Consider the following 19,683-nt stretch of genomic DNA (forward strand, 5'->3'; position numbering starts at 1 on the left):
TTCATCCAAAGCAAAGAGAGTAAAAGAAAACAAATAATAAGCGTTACATTCATTGCTAATGAAATCATCAATATTTCTTCTTTTTTTCGAAAAATAAAGACACTTCTGGTTTTTTTTTTTTAATTCACATTGTCATGACAATGACAGCTAAATCATAAATAATCGTTGGGACTTTGTGTATGACTATAATTTCGAAAGGTTTGTATTGTACTATATTTGACAAAAAACCAAAAATCGTTTCATAAATAACCGATTACAGATGATAAATTCAGCATCCACAAGTAAAAAGTCAAGTGTAAATTTAAATATTAATAATCAACAAGTGATATTTCGGCAATATGCCATTGAATTTAAATAATTTCATTTTACATGCAACGCATCTTCACAAACAATACATAGATCAAGAGATTGTGTATAAGTTGTTAAACTCTTCACATACACAATTTGAGCAGAACGCGCGCGCACACACATGCATCGATACATACACATGGACGTGGACGTTAGTGTGAATTTGGTTAAAATATCTTCGCTCTTTTGCAGAAAGTACGGCTTTCCTACGAACAACAGTGTAGTGGAATGAATGCTATACATGCGAATGAAACACTAGTGAAGAAGACCACACAAAACGATACAGATTTGGATTTTAAGACCACCCAACAAGCTAATAAAAGACCACACACAGTCATCAGTTGTTCTCTTTTGTTCCCTTCCCATCTTAAATGCATGTTCTCGCCTTAGTTTCAGTGTTGCTGGTTGGTTTAACTCATTGCGAGGCCTTGCTCTATGTAGTTGATGTATTTCTTCTTATTATTTTTTTTTTCTTCTCTATTTATTGTAAACATAGTTGTCAGTTGCTCGATATATGGTTAATTTATTTAAAATCAGAAAGAATGATATACAAATATGACTGTTGTTTATGATCAAAATCTATTGAAAACATGTGCACAAAAAAAATCGTACCACATACATGTTACGGAGAAATTAAACCAATCACTCAATGCCAGTGCCATTGATTTTGTTGTATGAAATAAGTAGAAAATGAAAAGAAATAAAAATAGAAGAAAAGGACTATTTTTCTATCGAAACTTGGAACATACTTCATTTTATTCGCTTGCAATGATTTTTTTTTTTATATTTTTTAAAAATTATATAAATGAATGCTGTTTCAAAGACAGTTCGACCATTGTTAAAAAAAGATCGTTTATGATGTGTGGTGACATCTATGGAAAGTTTTTTGAAATCTATCCAAAAGTTCTAATTGGATTGAAAGCTATAATTTTTTTTATAGGAGCAAGCCAAGTTGATTTTATCACAATTTGAAATGAACCTCTTTATTATTATTTAATTTTGTTGATTTCATGCATTGGATCAAATAAAAAAGCCATTTTCAAAAAAATTATGAGCAACAAAATTAAAAAGCGTCTATATGAATGTGATCCGAATATGTGTATGTGTTTATTTCTGACTCAAAATACGTTGATAAAAAATTTGAGGTTATGTGCTCTACTTCGTAAATTTACTTGTTTCATTTGATTTTTTGTGAACGAATGTGATGGTGTAAATGGCGCCATTTTTGATGATGAAAAAAAAACCTTACTTTCACAATTTTGATCATTTGAATGATTATTATTGGTTAAAAGACAATGAATTCCTACTTTTTCTATAATTTATTTGATTTTATTCAGATTACGTATTCACCTACCCTCTGCAGTAGGTGTATATTCATAACTCATTCTCATAAGAACAAAGTACAAACAAGTTCTGAAAGTATATAAAGTTCAAAAAAATAAAATTTGAAAAAATAATTAACAAATAAAACAAATGTGTTTATAAATCTAAAATTCGGACATTTTTCGAAGATTGAATTTGATTGGGCCGTTATTTGAGGCAAATTAACATTTTTGTTTTTGTTGATTTAAAATTCTTGTTCAGGTTTTTAATTGAGTAGAAAGAAATACGCAGATTATTATCCACTCAATTCATTGAGTTCTATTTAATAGATTCCCGATTAATTGTTCACCTCTATTTGATCCTTTGTAAACAAATATAATCTATAAAGTTAAAAAAAAAATTGAATAACAGTCAGTCGAAATATCAACCAATTGATCAGCGTCTATATATTTAAAACATTTGAGCAGCATTGCTGCCACACATAAACACACAAGTCGAAAACTTATAGTAGCGAACATATACATCAATATTTATTCAGCTACACAGATCCGAAAAAGTCCGCACAAAAGAAAATAGAAAACAATACAATTCTTGTTGTCAGAGACTGTTTTTCAGGATGTATAGTCAAATGTCCGCTCATATAAAATTCGAAGCTTGGGACCAAACATGTACTACACATGTACCACAATTTTTTTTTATTGTACCTTACTCGTTTGGATAATATTTGATGGTCAACTTTCGGGGCACTTCAATTTGCCGCACAACGATAACTTTTAAACGATATTTTTAAAAAATTCAAAATAACATCATATCATCATTTTCGACCATAGACTAATTAGAGGAGAATTTTAAATTGATGCTGTATTACATTTACCTATTCAAAAATACCCAAAAAAGAAAACGTATAGTCGTTTTCAATAAGATCTGTTACAGCGAACTGTCAAAATTTTGAACAAACAACATACCCTCAACAAAATTCCAACCAAATTGACACGTTTAACTAAGGAGCCTTGTGTACTTTTGAATGGAAATGCGTTCCGAAATTCATTGTATTAGTTTGACAACACAGATCTTTTTGGAAACGACTATACCAAGAAAAGCGGAAACATTTCTATAGAATGAAGAGAATAATCACACAATGTGCCAATTTTCGGGAGAAATTCAGGTAAAAAGATATTTTAGTGTTTCGATTTGAAAAATCGACTCTCACCCCCTGAAATGTACAATTCGAAGAACATTGTGTGCAAAGCAGATTCTTTTATTCTGTATTTAACATATCCTGAGTAAATGTTCTATGTGATTTTTATTGAGAGCCACTTCATTTAGACAACAATAGATCATTAAATAACACATTGAGGTGAAAATTCTTTTGTATATTACATTTCACGTAAAATCATAATGAATTAATGCCGATAATCCTTAAAATTATTACCAGTAAACAATACAAGTGACATCTATTCTTCTCTGTCGTGGTGTCGTTCAAACACCTCTTTTTATTTTGTTGGCGCCATATTTAACCTTTTGAAAAGAAATAAATAATTTAAAATATTTAAAACGTTCTTTGTTTTTGTTTTTCTTTCTAAAAAATTTATTATTTTCTTTAAAACAGTACATTCTCACCTTCAATGTAACTATAACTTACCAATGGAACTATTTGCAGGTTGCTTGTGATAAAATGAACTGAATGAGATATCTGACGAATCTGTAATACTAATGCCCCAACTGCCCTTAATACGGCTAATAATATAGCCCAATTATTACTCCATGTTAAAAGTAATTTAAAATAGCTAACCTGAAATAGTAGATTACCATAGGTGATGATGAGAGTTCCTAGGGTTCGGATTACCCCCCTCTAAAATATTTTTAGGAACCCTCAACAATTTTGGAAATTAGGACCTTTTTTTTGCTCTTCACTCTTTTTGGGCCGAGAAAATTCTTCCGACTTGCTAGGGTTTTTCGTCAAAAAAGTGAAGAGCAAAAAAAATTTTTCCCGAGACCCCCTACGGAATTTTGCCATTACCCCCCCTAAAAGATGTTACGTCATCATCTATGGTAGATTACCCTGATTTTTCCGAATCATGCCCGCCCGCTGATAAATTGATCCGCATGTCTGTGTTATTTGATGCATCCGTTGCTAAAACATCCTCATTCTTCAAATCATGCAAGTCTATATTTCCTCAATGATGGAATTAAATTCAAATTGATCGGCCTCTAATGAGCTGTTGAATACGGCTTCAGTATAGAATTGTCCATTGTTCGGTGGTTTGAAATTCTGGTTCTCTTGTTCTTCATGTAATGCCTCCACTTCCATTTCTTGATCTGATTTTTGCGAATCATGCAACCAACACGTCTTGACCAGCATTGCTAAAACATCCGTATTGCCCGATGGTGACCCAATAACAGATGATCCTAAATCCTCCGAATCAAATTGGTCGTCCGCTTCAGTTGATGATTGCCCGCTGTTCGATGGTTGGACATTCTCTTGATGCAGAGAACCGCTTTGTTGGGTTGTTGACGGTGGTTGTACCGTCGTTGTATTTGAATTTGATTCAGTTCGTTCCTTCTTCTCTTTCATTCGTTTATTTTGGAACCATACTTTTATTTTATTTTGATCGTCCAATTTCAATTTTCGAGCCAATTGGATGCGTTCTTGTAGAGATATCCGATTACTTATTTTGTATCTGTTTTCGAATTCTGTTAGTTGATCTGTGCTAAAGGCTGTGCGAAATCTTTTCGGTTTTCGGTTCTGTCCACGGCTATGTTCAACAACAGATTTGGCTTCATTATTCATTGCATTCCGTATGGTGGCATTATTTTTTTCCCGCCTCTCTTTGATTCGACGGTTTTGAAACCATACCTTTACATTTCTCGTCCGTAAGTACAGCTTATTCGCAAAATCATCAATGCCCTGCTGCTGGGTCATATTAGGCGATTGTTTGTAAGCATTTTCCAAAGCCTCCAGTTGTGCCGCGGTGAATTTGTGTCGATAGGGTTTTATCTCTGGGAGAATGCATTGCTGAAACTGAAAAAAAAGAGATGAATTAGATGCTAACTCCAAAATTATTTATGGGAAAAAAGAATATTTTTGAAACTTAAAAAATACTGTGTTGATACATACCGGAATATGAATCAGAAAACGGTCTGTTGTCTCGTTAAAATCTTGAATATAATTCATGTTTATTTTGATTTTGCTATTGAATTTAGCACTGGAAAATATTTTTCTTCTCTTCGATGAGGTGTGTTATCGCAAGTACAAAATGGAAATAATAGAATGAAGAAAATGCAGCTTCATTTATAGAAGATCGTCTACATTAGAACTACGAAAAATCCCTCTCCCCCTGACCTTTGCACTTTAATACCACAAATCATTAAGCATATATTTCAAGGAATTGGTAATTAGTGATACTTTGACCTACTAAGTTTCTCTTGAATTCTATAGTATCCCTCAAATATTATCCAAAGGATTAAGTTAAAATTAAGTACCCCAATAAACCATGCGCGATTTATGACCATTTATGACCATTTTTCGGATTTGACTTGACACTTTTTGGTCATTTTTTGCACATTTTAATACATTAAGTTTTATTATTATGTCGCACAAAGTGCAATACAGAAGTTTCGAATTTCACATGAGCGGACATTTGACTTTTCGAGTGTCACTTCTTCAAAATTGCTAATGTTTTTGACGAGAGAAAATTCTTCTTTCGATTTGCTAGGGATTTTTTAACCAAATTATCCCGTTATCATTTTTTTTGCTCGAGTGAAATGAAAAACCAAAACCAAAAAGGTTTGATAGAGGTTTTGCCAAGAAAAATTCTATTTTGGAAATTTTTTGATTTAAATCCCTCCCTTGGGTCGTCACCTCCAGAAGCTATGACGATTACCCATAAATCGGAGTAGTGAAATACGGGTACATGTTTATAAGATATGCTGCAGTGACTTTTTGGTCATCCGATTTGGTGTATTTTGATTAACAGTCGAATAATCATAACTATAGTTGAGTAAAGTTTTATATTTTATTCATATTGTTGAGCTGTCAGTTAAAGTTTTAGATTTTTAATGAAAATAAGATGTATTTCGCGAACTTTAGACAATTTCATTGACATTTTTTCAAATTTCTATTCAATTTATTACTTTGATAATTTATATCATCCGTACAAATGATACCTAGAATCGTTGGATTTTAAATGTAAGAGAAAAGAATACGAATTAAAATATGATATCACTTTATGAAAAAAGAGTCTCAATACTTTTCACCCCACCCTAATAGTGTCTTTAGGCCATCTTTTGCTCAAACAGTTACAATACATAAACTTACAGAACTTAAGCCACTTGAGTCAAGATTTCATTGTCATATTGTATGCGTTCTAAAAGCTGCAAAGCGTATGTAAAAGCTGAATAATTCGTCTCTTTGACAAATAGATGACGCTTTGAGATGGCTTCACATACAAATCGTATGATACGATGACTTCCAAACATTTACTTCATTTTGTTGTTCATCTTTTTATTTGCGATAAATGCAATTACGTCCAATATTCAAAGAATCCGAAAGATTGTTTACAGAACACAAAAAGGGAATAACCTGCTCGCCAAGAGCCATTACAGACTTCGTTATTTAAATGTTTCTTCGTTTCATTAAAAGATCAATTGAAAACTTTCGCTTACATTTGTTTTGGAATTGAGACAAACGAACGATAGAGCGCATTTGCAAAGTTATTAGTTTTTGCAAAATTACAAATTCAATATGTTTACGGAACAAGATTTCAGTTTGGAAAATCCATTGTTCGGTTTCGCGTACATTGAAGCGATTTTTAACATCAAGACATTTTTATATTGAAATTAAAAATGTAGGTACAATTTGATACATAAGCTGTTGCCTTTCCATGGCTTACCTTTCGGAAAGAAATACATTACTAAACGATTCTTGACTAATAACCTGAGAATAAAAAATGCAAAAAGAAAATTTAAAACCAGCATTGATTCAAAGTGTTCATTTTAAATTATTTTATTAAGATTGTTTACATTTAAATATATTTAATTTTTAAATTAGTTTATTAATCTATATTTTACAGTTCACAAATGATAAATGCTACGTTTTCTCATTATTTTCGTACACAGTACGTACATTATAAGTCGTTTTATTATTTTTTTAAATTAAAATTTCCACGTAATGTGAATGGTCAGTGTTTGATATATTTATCCATATATCCGTTTTGTACGTGCAATTAAATTCAATTTAATATTGAAATTTGACTTCGTTCAATATTTCTTACTCTAGAAATCACGTTCAAGATTAAAATTTATGTCGTGGCTAGGTGAATATGAAGTAAACCATTGTTGTCGCGAAATTGTTTTTGTTCACTGATGTGATCTGAATCATATTTGAAAGAATCTACATTTTATATGATTAGGTATGATAAATTATTGACGGTTAGATGAATTTCTTGAATAATATCTAATGAATTGATTTACAAATGGACATGAAAAGTTTTGTTCACAATATCGTACTACTACATTCTAAATTTCATTTGATTCATCTCTACAACTAACTCTCGACGGTTTGAAAGAGAAATATTGTTTGTTCACAATGTATTAAGTAATCGAAATTCAAGACAATAAGTTTTTTTTAGATCAATTGTAAGTTATTTTGTATGTTTTAGCGAATTTAAAATTTCATGGATAATATTATCTCAATGTTATATTGCTTTTGTGATTTGTTCGATGCCACATTAGATAGATTAGCTTTGGGTTTCTGTAAAAATAAAAAAAATAAAAATCATAAATTAGTTTCGATGTATATGGAAAGAATGCCTTTGGGATGTTTTCCAAAAAAAAGATAGATAAAATATTCGAAAATGAATAATAACATTTATATTTTACACACCTTTGAAAAGTGAAATTCTTGTGGTTGTCAACTTTTACTTTTCAGCATGACGATGATGATGACGATTAAGAGATACTTCGACTATTTATATCCTTGACCACGCCACAATTGTTTCTCGTATGACATATAGCCACTTTAAATGATAATGAACATATATACAGTGAGTGAATGTGTTGGTTCATGTGATTCTTTCTCAGTTTTATTGTCGGCACAAGCTCTTAAAACCGAGTGAATGATGATTGCTAAGATGATCTTGACTCAATTGCAGAAATGCCGTCGATGATGTGCTGTGTGTTGAGACATCATTTGTCCCGCCGCTTCCACTGCCGCCGCATCCATATACGCTATTTATAACGCTGCTATTGCTTGCATCGCTAATACTTGAAAACAGATGCATTTGTGGGCCGCGTGGTGGCAAAGGCGGCGGGGCTATTGATTGTCATAATTCTGTAATCGGTGGACGATGAATTGGTGTGTAGTAGTAGTGATTCAATGTTGTTGGATGTGCGGCCAAATTGCATGGATGCTGATTAGTTGCCTGCGCATATATGTGTCTGGATAAAAACGAGTCTTCATCGTAATAGCTCTTTTGATATTCGCGCTCTTTTGGGCCCAACGGATTTGAACCGGTACATCGTCCCTTCATCACTTCGCGAATTTGTCGACGATATCGGTAGATGAGTAATGCAAATGCGGTTATTGTCGCTGCAATACCAACTAAAAGTGTACCAAACATTGCTTGACGACGTGTCGTTGAATGTGAACATCCCAATAATGATGGTGAAATTGCTGTCAATGGTTCGGCACGAAGACGTTCGGGTGCATGACAAAATATTGTATTGTCTTGTTGTTCGCTGGTAAATTGACTAGAGTTTTTCATAATGAGTAAATTTCTTAGCCAAAGAACTCGACAATCGCATACAATTGGATTATCAGATAGATCAAATGTGTGCAATTCACTCCAGGGGAATAGACCTTCGTCGAGTGTTGTTAGTGCATTATCACGTAATATAACATGCTTCAAATGTGGAAGTCCACTTAGAGCACCTTCTTGTACCTCTGTCAACATTTTATTTGATGCAATGGTAATTGACTCGAGATTTGTATTTGTTGCAAATGCACCAGCTTGAATTTTCCGCAAATGCATCGATCCACTTATGTCCAAACGTCGTAAGTTTTTTAATCCAACAAATGCACCTTCTGGAATTGTTTCAAAATCATTTTGTCCCAATGATAATTCTTCTAAGCGTGACAATTCGCTCAAGTGCACCGTTGGCACTTTAACCAACCGATTATCAGACAATTGCAATGTACGCAATGAATTTTCAAGACCACGGAATGCACCCAATGATATGTTTACCATTGCTGCACCTTTTAAATCCAAATTATTCAAATGTGTCAACATTGCAAATGCACCCGATTGAATTGTACGAAATGAATTGATGCCCAAATATAATTCGGCTAAATTTGTTAATGGTGCCAATGGTTGCGATGGTACAATTGACAATTGATTATCATCCAATGCAAGAACACGTAAATTGGGCAAATTATCGAATGCACCAACTTCAATGCGTGAAATACGATTTTGACCAAGATTCAGTTCCTCCAATTTGTGCAATGACGAAAATATTCCCGATCCAATTGTGTCCAAGAAATTGCCACGCAAATTCAAAACGGTCAACGAATTTAAACCGACGAATGTTTTATTTGTTATGCTGCCAATTTTATTGTGATTTAAATGCAACTCTTCTAATTTCTTTTGATAGTAAAATGTTCGGGCCGGAATGTTGAACAGATGATTTATACTCAAATCCAAATAAATTAATTCAGCATAAAATTGAATTGATGAATCGATGGTTTTTATTTTATTATTTTTTATGACCAATCGTTGGATGGATGGATTTAATGCAATTGGTAGCACATCTAGTTGACCTTCGCCACAATTAACGACAAGCGTTCGATCATCACATTTACATCCTTGTGGACAATTGGCCAAGCCTTGTGTTGCATCGCTCACAATTACGACAAGAACTAAAATGTGAGCGAATAGTTTCGGCAAATTTGAATAAGACATTTTTAGCTTCATTTTGATTTATAACGCAGCGATCAAAAAAATCTACAATTTAAAAAGAAACAAAAGTTCCATTAATACACAATTCGAATTGAAAAGAAATCGTATGGTTTATACAAAATTTTACTTACATTTTTTTCAATCTTCATAAATTGAAGTCACAGTGTACACTCGAGTACATTTGAAACAGTCGTTGATGAAATACCTATTTAGTCTTTTGAACTGGAAGTTACACAGTGTGATAGGCCTGAAAATTAATAACAAAATAGTTTATTAGTACTGACATTTTAAACGAATCAATTTTTAAAAAATAGGGAGAGAACATAGATCCCCTCATAGTTTTTGATGGTCATATTCTTAGAAAGTAATATATATAAAAATTAGGGTAAGACTTATATTGTACATTTGAATCGTGCAATCAAGCGAGATTCGATTTTGATTTAAAATGATAAATTTCATTTTATTAAAATTCCATTTAAATATGTTCTTTTCGAATCAATTTGAACCCAATTAATTTATTGTGATTTTAATCTTAATTTCAAAGCTCCGTTTTTTTTTTCGCTTCATCTATTTGGAACCAGTTTATAGTAACCATGTGTATGTGAGTAAAGTAATGAAGGATAAAAAAGAGCGTCTTATATTATTCAACATATAGAATCGATCGAGTCTAAGAAAAATAAATTAGAAAACGGAGACACTCAGAGCGGAGCACATTCACAAATGGAATGATATAGGTGTTTGATATAGTGTTATATTTCTATATAGTTGAGACTTTCCAGTGAATGGGTTTGGCGATAATGGCGACAGTTTCGATGTATTCTAAGCATGGTGCGACGGAAAAAGCACTTTCACATAAAAAATAAATGAATAAACAAATAAATAAAATTAAATGTTCTAATGTAAACAGAACATTCGTATATTTAAGTTCAATTCCGTTCAATATATAAAGACGTATGTGTATTGTTGTGGTTATATGTAGCATAATGTCAAGCGATCCACATACCGAGAATTTAAATTGAGAAAGCATGTAAACTAGAGTTGTTTCATTGTGCGTTCGTTTTTTAAATGCATTTTTACGCTCTCTTGTGCTGTCTACTCTATTGTTCAACTGAATATACAAACGGTCACAAAATCCATATGGATGGCGAGGCAGCACCATGAACCATAGAAAACAACGCAAAATAAACTTAAAAACTTCACACCGAACACTTTCATGAGAGAGAACATGACATCAAGCCAATATTATCGCATTTGGGGGGGATAAACCATCATACATGATATATAGTTCATTTATCCTCTTTTGGGGATATATTTGGGTGTTGCGACAAAAAAGAACGTCAACATCTGATACAATTAGAGTTTAACACATTTTGCTTACTCTTCTTCTTCTTCGTCTTTTATTACCATTTTATTCTGCCTTGGAGTACCATTTACATTCGAAAGAATCATCCGCAGATATTGAAATGAGAACAAACATAGCGAACAGTGTGGATTGCTGGCAAATCAGAAAGTATATTAATTCAAATGGAGCGATGAAACCAAAAGATATTTTCCAACATCAAAGAAATTGATGGAACGTTCATGTTCAATATGTTTTATGTTTGTGGTTTGTTTCCATTTTTTTTTCTGTATTTACATTTCAGTTCGCACATGAAATAATCTTGGACAAAGAATCACAATCTAGAGCACGAAAGATAAAGTCAACAATGTTGAATATATGTATGAAGAAAATAAAATAGCGCTCGAGTATTTGTGAAAAGTTGACAGTTTTCAAGGGTATTGAAATTCATGTGCGCTAATGAATATACAATTAATTCGCCAAAATGTGAATTATAGAGTTTTTGTTTTTGTATTATCATTAAATAACAAAATTACACTTGTGTCGAAAGAAGATCGTAAATGATAAAAGCTATATATATTATGCTGGAAACATAATTCATTGTGCCTTACATTATACCCCAATAAAAAAAAACCATACACAGATAAAAGAGATAGTATAAATAGAACCACTTTTGAATTGCGGATACGGTATAAAACTCATCATCGAGTGAAATGAAAGCAATGAAACCAGTGTTCGTCGCATCTATTGAGCAAACCCGAAAGTTCAAAGAATTAAAAAAAACACAACGGATGCACTCAATTGTTTTTAAAATTACACACTTTGTATATATTTAACATTTTTTCGTATTTCGTTGGAAGATCGCTTATTTAGATATGACGGTTAAGTCAGTTTCTTCTCTTTTTTTTTTGAATATATCACCATGAAAATGTTCTTGCTCCGTGAATGAAAAATGACGTGAATAAGTGTGGGCATAATAAAAAAAACCCAGAGGAAGTATATATTGCTTCGAGTGAAATTTTTTAGGAGGAAATTTGTTTCCCAAAATTAGGAATGCGTGACAACTTAAACGCGATTCTTCGTTAATAATCTTCTAAATTAATTTCGTGGTGTTGACTGATAATTAATGACATGCCTTCGATGCGATTCAGCATATTTTCGCGAAAAAAAATGCTCCTTACTGGCGCGTGAAAGCTACTTAGTATGAAGACATTAAATACTATTTTCTACTCAAAAATTCCAAAGGACATATTAAATTATATAACATAAGATATATGTTGAGGTGTATGTGTGAATGCTATCGCTCTGATTGAATTTTTCTTTTTCGCTCTCATATTTTCACAATCTTCATAAATTGAATGACGGTGTAAAGAATTTGTTGTGGAAAAGAATCAAATTGAACAGGCTTTGGTGTTATTTGAAGTAAGCATTGATACTGTGGTACTACTGATTTATCCTGCCGCTTGAACTAAAAGAGATGAAGTGGAAATAATCTTAAAATCGATTTGCCATTTCTGAATCGATCTACATGTATACGTTTCAATGTTTGGTCTTATTTTTTTTTTCTCTGCTGCATTGTTCCCTCCCTTTTACATTCATACAATGGTAACCGTTTGTGTTAACTGCCTCGCTATCTCTCTCAGCATGAAGAAATTTTGCCAAAAATTCGAACATCTCATGCTTTCTTTTTGTGTGTGTATAGAGATATTGCTTTTCGATAAAACACAATAAATACTTGTCTATGTTATCTCGTTGTGTGCGTACACATACGTTATGCGTTTGGATATAAAACCAAAACGATAACCATGGGAGTTCAAATAACTCAAAATAAAAAAAAAATGAAAAAAAAAGGTATATTCGCGTAGGAAAATGTTTTTTTTTTTTTGTTAAGAAATTTTCTCTCATCCCTCATTGATTTATAACGATTGAAGTGGATTTGAAATTTGACCTTGTGCACTGAAAATATGAAGATGAAATTCCTGTTTCTCTTTTACCAGAAATGCCAATACAAACGAAAACAAAAACGGCTCCATAGATCGTGCATGCCATAAAAGAAACAATTCGCATCTCAAAAGCGATGTGAACGGTTGAGTATCATTTTTTTTTTCTTCTTCAAATCGTTGCGGACATATTTTTAAGACAAATTCAAATGTTTCTTTGTGATTTTGATCGAGATTGATTTAGGGGAGAAAAACCTGCTTTACAAATTATAGGTGTAACGAAGAATGCTACTTTGCAGAACGAAATAACAATTTGCCAATCAGATCTAAAAGATCTTTATAGTACGTATCATCACAACAAATGTACCAAATAAACGATTGACTACATTTTTGCTGGGAACGTGTTTATTTACACATTAACAATTAAAATTTGGTATGAAAATACCGCATGCAACTGTTTATACCTTACCGAATTGAATGTGAATGTGTGGTTTGCATGATTATGACTAAACCAGAGAGTTGGTTTGAAAACCAAAAAGAAAATGTAATTAAGTTTACTCCCTATGGGAATCAAATTTTAATGGCATCTTCATGCGTTCTTCCATCTCAAACAATGGTTAATGTGTAAATACATATTTATAAAGTCACTGAAAAGCTAAGGTTAACATTTTAAAATTAGTTTTGGTTTGAGAAGTAGTCTAATTCAGCACATCATCTAATCAAATGTACATAGATAGTCTTATGAATTTCTTAATTAACCTAGGCGTCATATAATTCTAAAAGAAATTTGAATAACTTACCGTTTTTTTTTTAAATTTATTTCCAAAGTGGTAGCCGTTCTATTTCCTGGGTCTGATATTGTTGTAAGTATTCCAAGAGCCAAAAAAAATGAACACAAGCAGAAGTGCACTTTAGCAATCCAGCGGAACAATAATTGTCCAATTTCTATCAAGTATTGAATTATATCGCAAAAATTGTGTTCTTTATTTCAATTTCTTTCTCGCAGTTCTATTGCTTTTATTTGATTCATTCACCACTTCTTGATGAACGAATTTTCGGTTAGAGTTTTTGTTTCATTTCGCATAAATTTTCGATAATCATTTCGTTTAGTTTCATAATTTAGAACACGGCTTTTATTTTATTCGTTTCAATTAGAATTGATGTGTTTAGTTTCGTTGAATTACAGTTTTCTTTATCATAAAATCCTTCATGTCAACACGATTCTTTTTTTTTAATTTTCAGTGCACACAAGTTCACTTTATTTTTATTTTAAAAAAATAGATAAAACTATAACACCATAAGAATATTATTAGCGTTATTTTTTTGTTGTATATTTGTGAATTTGGTGGAAAAAAAACTTTGAAGGGAATGGATTTGGATGCACGCGAATGTTATTTAAACATGTATCGTTTGAACTTTTTTTTTGATGTTTGGTTTTGGGAAAAATACTATGACCAAAACAAAAATATTTCACAATTGTGCGTGCGTTTGCATTAACTACAAAATGGAAACTAACTACATTTCACTGGATGGAATATATTTTATATGGATATAGAGCTGTATGGCTTGCGGTTGACGTGCAGCGTTGACGCTTCGGTGTTGATGGTTGCGAAGAGAAAGATGACTACGCCTTGGTACGATAGAGAGAAAAAATGCAGGTGGTGGATGGCTTATGTGATGCGTACGGGTGCGAATCATGCGGTATCGCATCGCTTCGCATTGCGAACGTATTATAAGCGTCCCATTCCCCTCTGCATCATTCCAATCATTCAGTTCCATAGTATACGGTTCTATTCGAGCATAGAAATCGAAATCTCTTCTTTCATCGCGCGTCCATACATTTTCTCACTAAATATTTCGAATGCGAATCTTGATAGAAATTTAGTTTGACGGTTTTCTAGTGACGCATGAGCAAGAAAGTAAGCATGAGCAAATACATTCGAATGTCGCATCGAATGAGCAAGAGTAAATGAGTTTTCGGTGCATTCATTGTTAATTGTTGTTTTCGTGGTCGTCGTCGTTCGACTTTTGAATACGTTAAGCCAGAGCATCTAGCGCAAAGACATAAAACACTGTTAATAAGCTGTGCTGTGTGTTCGTAATCCTAGTCCAATTTTACTTCTTCTTTTTTTCGCTCGTCAAAATATCGATGGAATAAGAGCAAAAAATTAAATATCAATTCGAACGAAAAAAGAACCTAGTATTATTTTTTTTAATTTAAGATTTATATAGTAAAAGGAATGCCAGCAAAAATGGATTTTAATGACGAAAATCCAACTGAATAGGCTTAGATAACAAGAAAAAATCTATCAAAATCATTTACTTTCATTTCCATGCTAGTGTTCCGTTCAAGAAATTGCACAGAAAACATTCGCTTATATACTTTCTTCCATGTCAATTGCAAGTTCTCGCTGTTTATGCTGCTGTGTGTTTAAAGCCAAGCTTTGTTTGTGTTGTTTATTGTTGTCCAGAACGTTGAGTATTTTTTTTTATTTTCGTTCCTTCTTTTCTCTCTCTCCGGATTGTTTTTGTTGTTATTTTCAAGTGCACAGTCGAGCATTTCTTTACCTGATCTCAATACCAACGATTTAGGGTTTTGTGTTAGTTGAAGCGTTCATTTATTATTGTGTGCGTAGTTTCTTTATTCTTTCTTCATAAACTTCAATGCACTTAATATGAAAGTACTGAGCTGCGCATTAGTTAAAGGGTATATTATTGAATAAAATCACTGACCAAAACCATAAACAACTTATTTTTTGTCGGTTTTATTTCACGCTGAAATTATACCCATCATTTTTTTTCTATTCTATTCAGATAATTTCCGATGTAGAGTGATAAAAGGAGGAGATCATAATAAAAATCTATTACGCATATTTTCCTAGATCAAATTTTTTTTTGGTATGAACATTAATTAGGAGACAACATCGCTAACAAGTTCGATTTGTTATTGGTATCCTTTTTTTTTTCGTTGGAATTCAACTCAATGATTTATTGATTAGTTGATATATTCCATGATTTATTTTCGATGCATTATTTAATCTGTATAGAAAATATTTGTTCGAGAGATTATCTGATTTATCGGTGTAAAACTACGATGAAAAGATATTTGGTATTTAGCAACATAAAAATTGCATGCCAATTGCCAGAGCAAGAAAAAAAACAATTTTTAGCTATATATTTTCGATAAAAATGTCTTTTCTAATCATATGATATGCACATTGCATTCTCGTGGAGTGGTCTTGTTGAAGAAAAAAAAAATAATGTAAAAAATTACAGAATGAAAATAAAAGCAAAAAAGCACCACATAAAACCGCAAGCCGGTTCTTCGGAACGATTTCCATTAAAACGTGAATAATGTTCGAAAATAAAAGGTCTCTCTTACACATATATATACGATCGTACATATATAAGCGCAGTAACCAGAGAAGTCGGATGGAGTCAGGCCACTCTAGTTGAAACAGTGAATTAAAGAAGCAAAGAAGACAAAATCAGAGTCACAGAAAAATTCAAAGCGCAATATATAATTTTCGTGAGAAGCACACCTGCCTATTATTATTATATGTATATCTGTTCTCTTTCTTTGTCATCTTATTCTCGTTATTACGCTATAGACAGAACAGATACACACAGGTACACATTCGCATTTGCCCCTTTTGTGTGTATGTGGAATGCCGGACGTTAACGTTAAAGATACCTAAGCTGTGTACGAGTTGCAGTGGAAGGCCAAGCTTGAGCTCTTCTGAGCTCGCTGTCTGATTCGAATAAAACGATAACTTTAATCATTCATCGTGTCTACAGTTCTATAGTCTACACAATTCCACAATACATACTTCCAATAAGTTCAGTAACTTGAATTATTTCACTAATTATGTTGTTTTTTTTATTCTTTTCTTCATCACATAGAAATGTATTTAATGGCTGCCATGGTTAAGTAGGAGCTGCAATCTGTTCATTTCATTTCGCGTTGCTTCCGATATGTGCAAATTTCTGCATTTTCTCTCTTTAAACCTTTTGAAACATTTTTTTTTCATCTTCTTACAATAAAGTGCACCTGATTCGATATATGTAACACTAATCACAACTAAACTTCGATATGAATGTTTTGTATATATATGTGTGTGTTGTTTGTATGCTGCACCTGAAGCGTTATTCGTACCACATTTCCAACATACAAAGTGTCGGCCTTCGATGATAAGTGCTAGAAGCAAACCTATGATCTCGGAATGCATTGGAAGAAGGTTATAGGTTCAGACATATAAAGCTTGGATGTTATTATTACTATTGAAGGAAATATTATTGCTACTACTTCCATGCAATTCAAATAATTTAACCTTCGTCTTAAATCAAACATCGCATTACGCATGTAATCAATACTGTTTTGATATTCATGCATAAAATAGCACCGAATTGCGTTCTCAAACGGAAAGCATAATACCACAGACGAACACATCTCTTTTGCACGGATGAGCTATGTAGTTCAATTTTCGTTTTATATCATTGTTCACTTATTCCGCTAAAATATCAGTTTCTTCTTCTTTCCGCTCTTCTTTTAGCTAATTTTTTTTTTGTGTCGCATCTTCACTTCATACACTGTTTTTTTTTTTCATTCTCTATCGCCGTGATGTTCGTGGTTGATTCCGTTGCCACCAAGCTATTTCAAATTGAAAGAGCACAAACAAAACATAACCTGAACGCGTCGAGACATACGTACATTCATCGCGGTAACTCAATACGTGTATATACGCGATGTGAGAAATACAAAACAGATCAGAATACTTTTGAGCGCGATGAAACAAAGAAAAATCAAAGCGACATCGTCTACAAAACAGTCAACAAGATAGACGATTTGCACGATGGCATCACTTTTCCTCACACAGCACCCGGTGTAGCTAAGTATTATAATCAGATCAAAACGACTCGAGTAGGAGTCGATTTTCAATGAGAATTGCAATAAAAAAAAAATCGTAACCAAAAAACTTCTTGAAGCGATTTTGAACAAAAGCGTCATTTTTGACAAAAGGTTAAGATCCGAATGTAATACTCTGTTCATTTTGTCTTTCCACTTTGATGCCAGATTGTAACACTACGAGAAGAAAAAAACGGAAACACTTACGACGGGAGATTCAGTGTAAACTTTAAATTTTGATGACTTTCAAATTAAATAAAAAAAAGATGTTGCCATTTTCAATTTACCTAAAACTATAAATTTAAAGTTCTACAATTTCATTTTGTCTAGTTCAAAAGAACAAAAAACAAAAAAAAACTCCACTATTTTTTATGACTTTCTTTTTGAAATACCGCATATCGACCACTATGCCATAAAATTGATGAGAGACCAGCATAAGCAATTATGGTGGAATATGAATTGATGGGTTTAAAAGCCGCTCAAATATCGATGTGCCACCGTGCATTCCATTTCAAACTGTTTCAAACAGTAATAAATTTATGCAAATTTATATTTTACCTGATTCACATTGCTTTTGGCTATGTTTCTGGCCAAAATTGTTAGGCATGCATATTGTTATACATACAAATGATAACATTTCCATGTGATCATATCTCCGAATATGACAAATGGCATTCAGAACGAAACGAAAAAAAAAACCAACAACAACGCCGAACAATAATTTTATCGATCAATTTACAATTGTAAAGTACAAAGTTCATTATAAAATAATGTAAAAACTCCTGTGTGATTTTTCGCTCGCTAAAGAATCGAAAAGTTCACAGTGAACACAGAGAAATCGTACAGTTGTTGTTAACAAAACTGAAATGTAATTTAAACTTAAAAGACGAAAAAAAAAAACAAAACGAAAATGGATTTCCGCTAGAAATTGAAGCACCAACAGAGCACCAATGTTACCAAGAGAGCTCGGAATTGCAAGAGGCGAAATACTTTGCTAAAATGTTTATAGCATCATTGTTTACGCTGAAGCAAGAAGAGCAACAGCGAAATATATATAAAAAAAACTCATCCATACCCATAGTAGATAGTATCGACATTGACAGGCATATGCACTATAAGGTCAGTGACAAAAGAATTGTTGAAAACAACGAAAACTAATGTAGCCGACTGATAAAAAGTCATGAACATGCCGCACATCGGAATACTACGATACGTTTGGCTTGGCTTTACACAAACGTTAAATATATAATATATCGAAATACCAGTTAGAATGAATATAACACAAACAACGAATACAAATGAAATGCTTTATGGGAGATCCACGATTTCGCTTGTTATGTTTCTGGTTTTATTTTTTGTTTTTGTCGTCAGCGGTTGTCTTTGTTTCAAGTAGAAAAAATATCACATTGTTTTTTTTTCTTCCGATTTTCTAAGTAACAATTTAGGTTTTTTGCAAGAGCTTCCAAAAACGACTATAAAATTGGAATTATTTAAATTACCTATTTCATTCAATGTATATTTATATTTTTTTTGCATAATTAATTCGGTTTCAATATTGATTTGCAATTCATTGCCTTCTTTTAAAGTTTACAAAGTGTATTACAGATTATTCCATACAGTGGGATTACCTATAAATTCTTCCAATTGTTGGCTGGTTAATGTGAACTTTTGAAAAATCGCTCAAAGTTGAAACTTTTTTCGTTGTTGAACAATGTGTTCTGTTCACAAGACGCGTGAATTCATACTTTATGTGTAATGAAATCAGCCGTATACTCGAAAATACCCCCGATAAGAATAAACATGGTTTTTTCCCTTCATTTTACACAGACTCCTTTTATATTTGGCCATATTGATCGCCTCACCATAATCTCG

The 19,683-nt window shown here is 32.5% G+C and overlaps 1 protein-coding gene across 1 annotated transcript; it reads right to left on the reverse strand.

The window, feature by feature from the left end:
- Positions 1-6,651: 6,651 nt before the first annotated feature.
- Positions 6,652-14,404, reverse strand: LOC116352155 (leucine-rich repeats and immunoglobulin-like domains protein 1). Its single transcript, XM_031784513.1, has 4 exons — positions 13,706-14,404; positions 9,758-9,873; positions 7,556-9,671; positions 6,652-7,423 (listed from the first exon to the last, which is right to left on the reverse strand). Exon 3 carries the CDS (start codon positions 9,639-9,641, stop codon positions 7,995-7,997), a length of 1,647 nt encoding a protein of 548 aa, XP_031640373.1. The 5' UTR covers positions 9,642-9,671; positions 9,758-9,873; positions 13,706-14,404; the 3' UTR covers positions 6,652-7,423; positions 7,556-7,994.
- Between the last annotated feature and the right edge of the window lie 5,279 nt (positions 14,405-19,683).

The sequence above is a fragment of the Contarinia nasturtii genome, unplaced genomic scaffold (genome assembly GCF_009176525.2).
Source record: "Contarinia nasturtii isolate CC-2019 unplaced genomic scaffold, AAFC_CNas_1.1 Cnas_scaffold_187, whole genome shotgun sequence".
Taxonomy (NCBI): Eukaryota; Metazoa; Arthropoda; class Insecta; order Diptera; family Cecidomyiidae; genus Contarinia; species Contarinia nasturtii.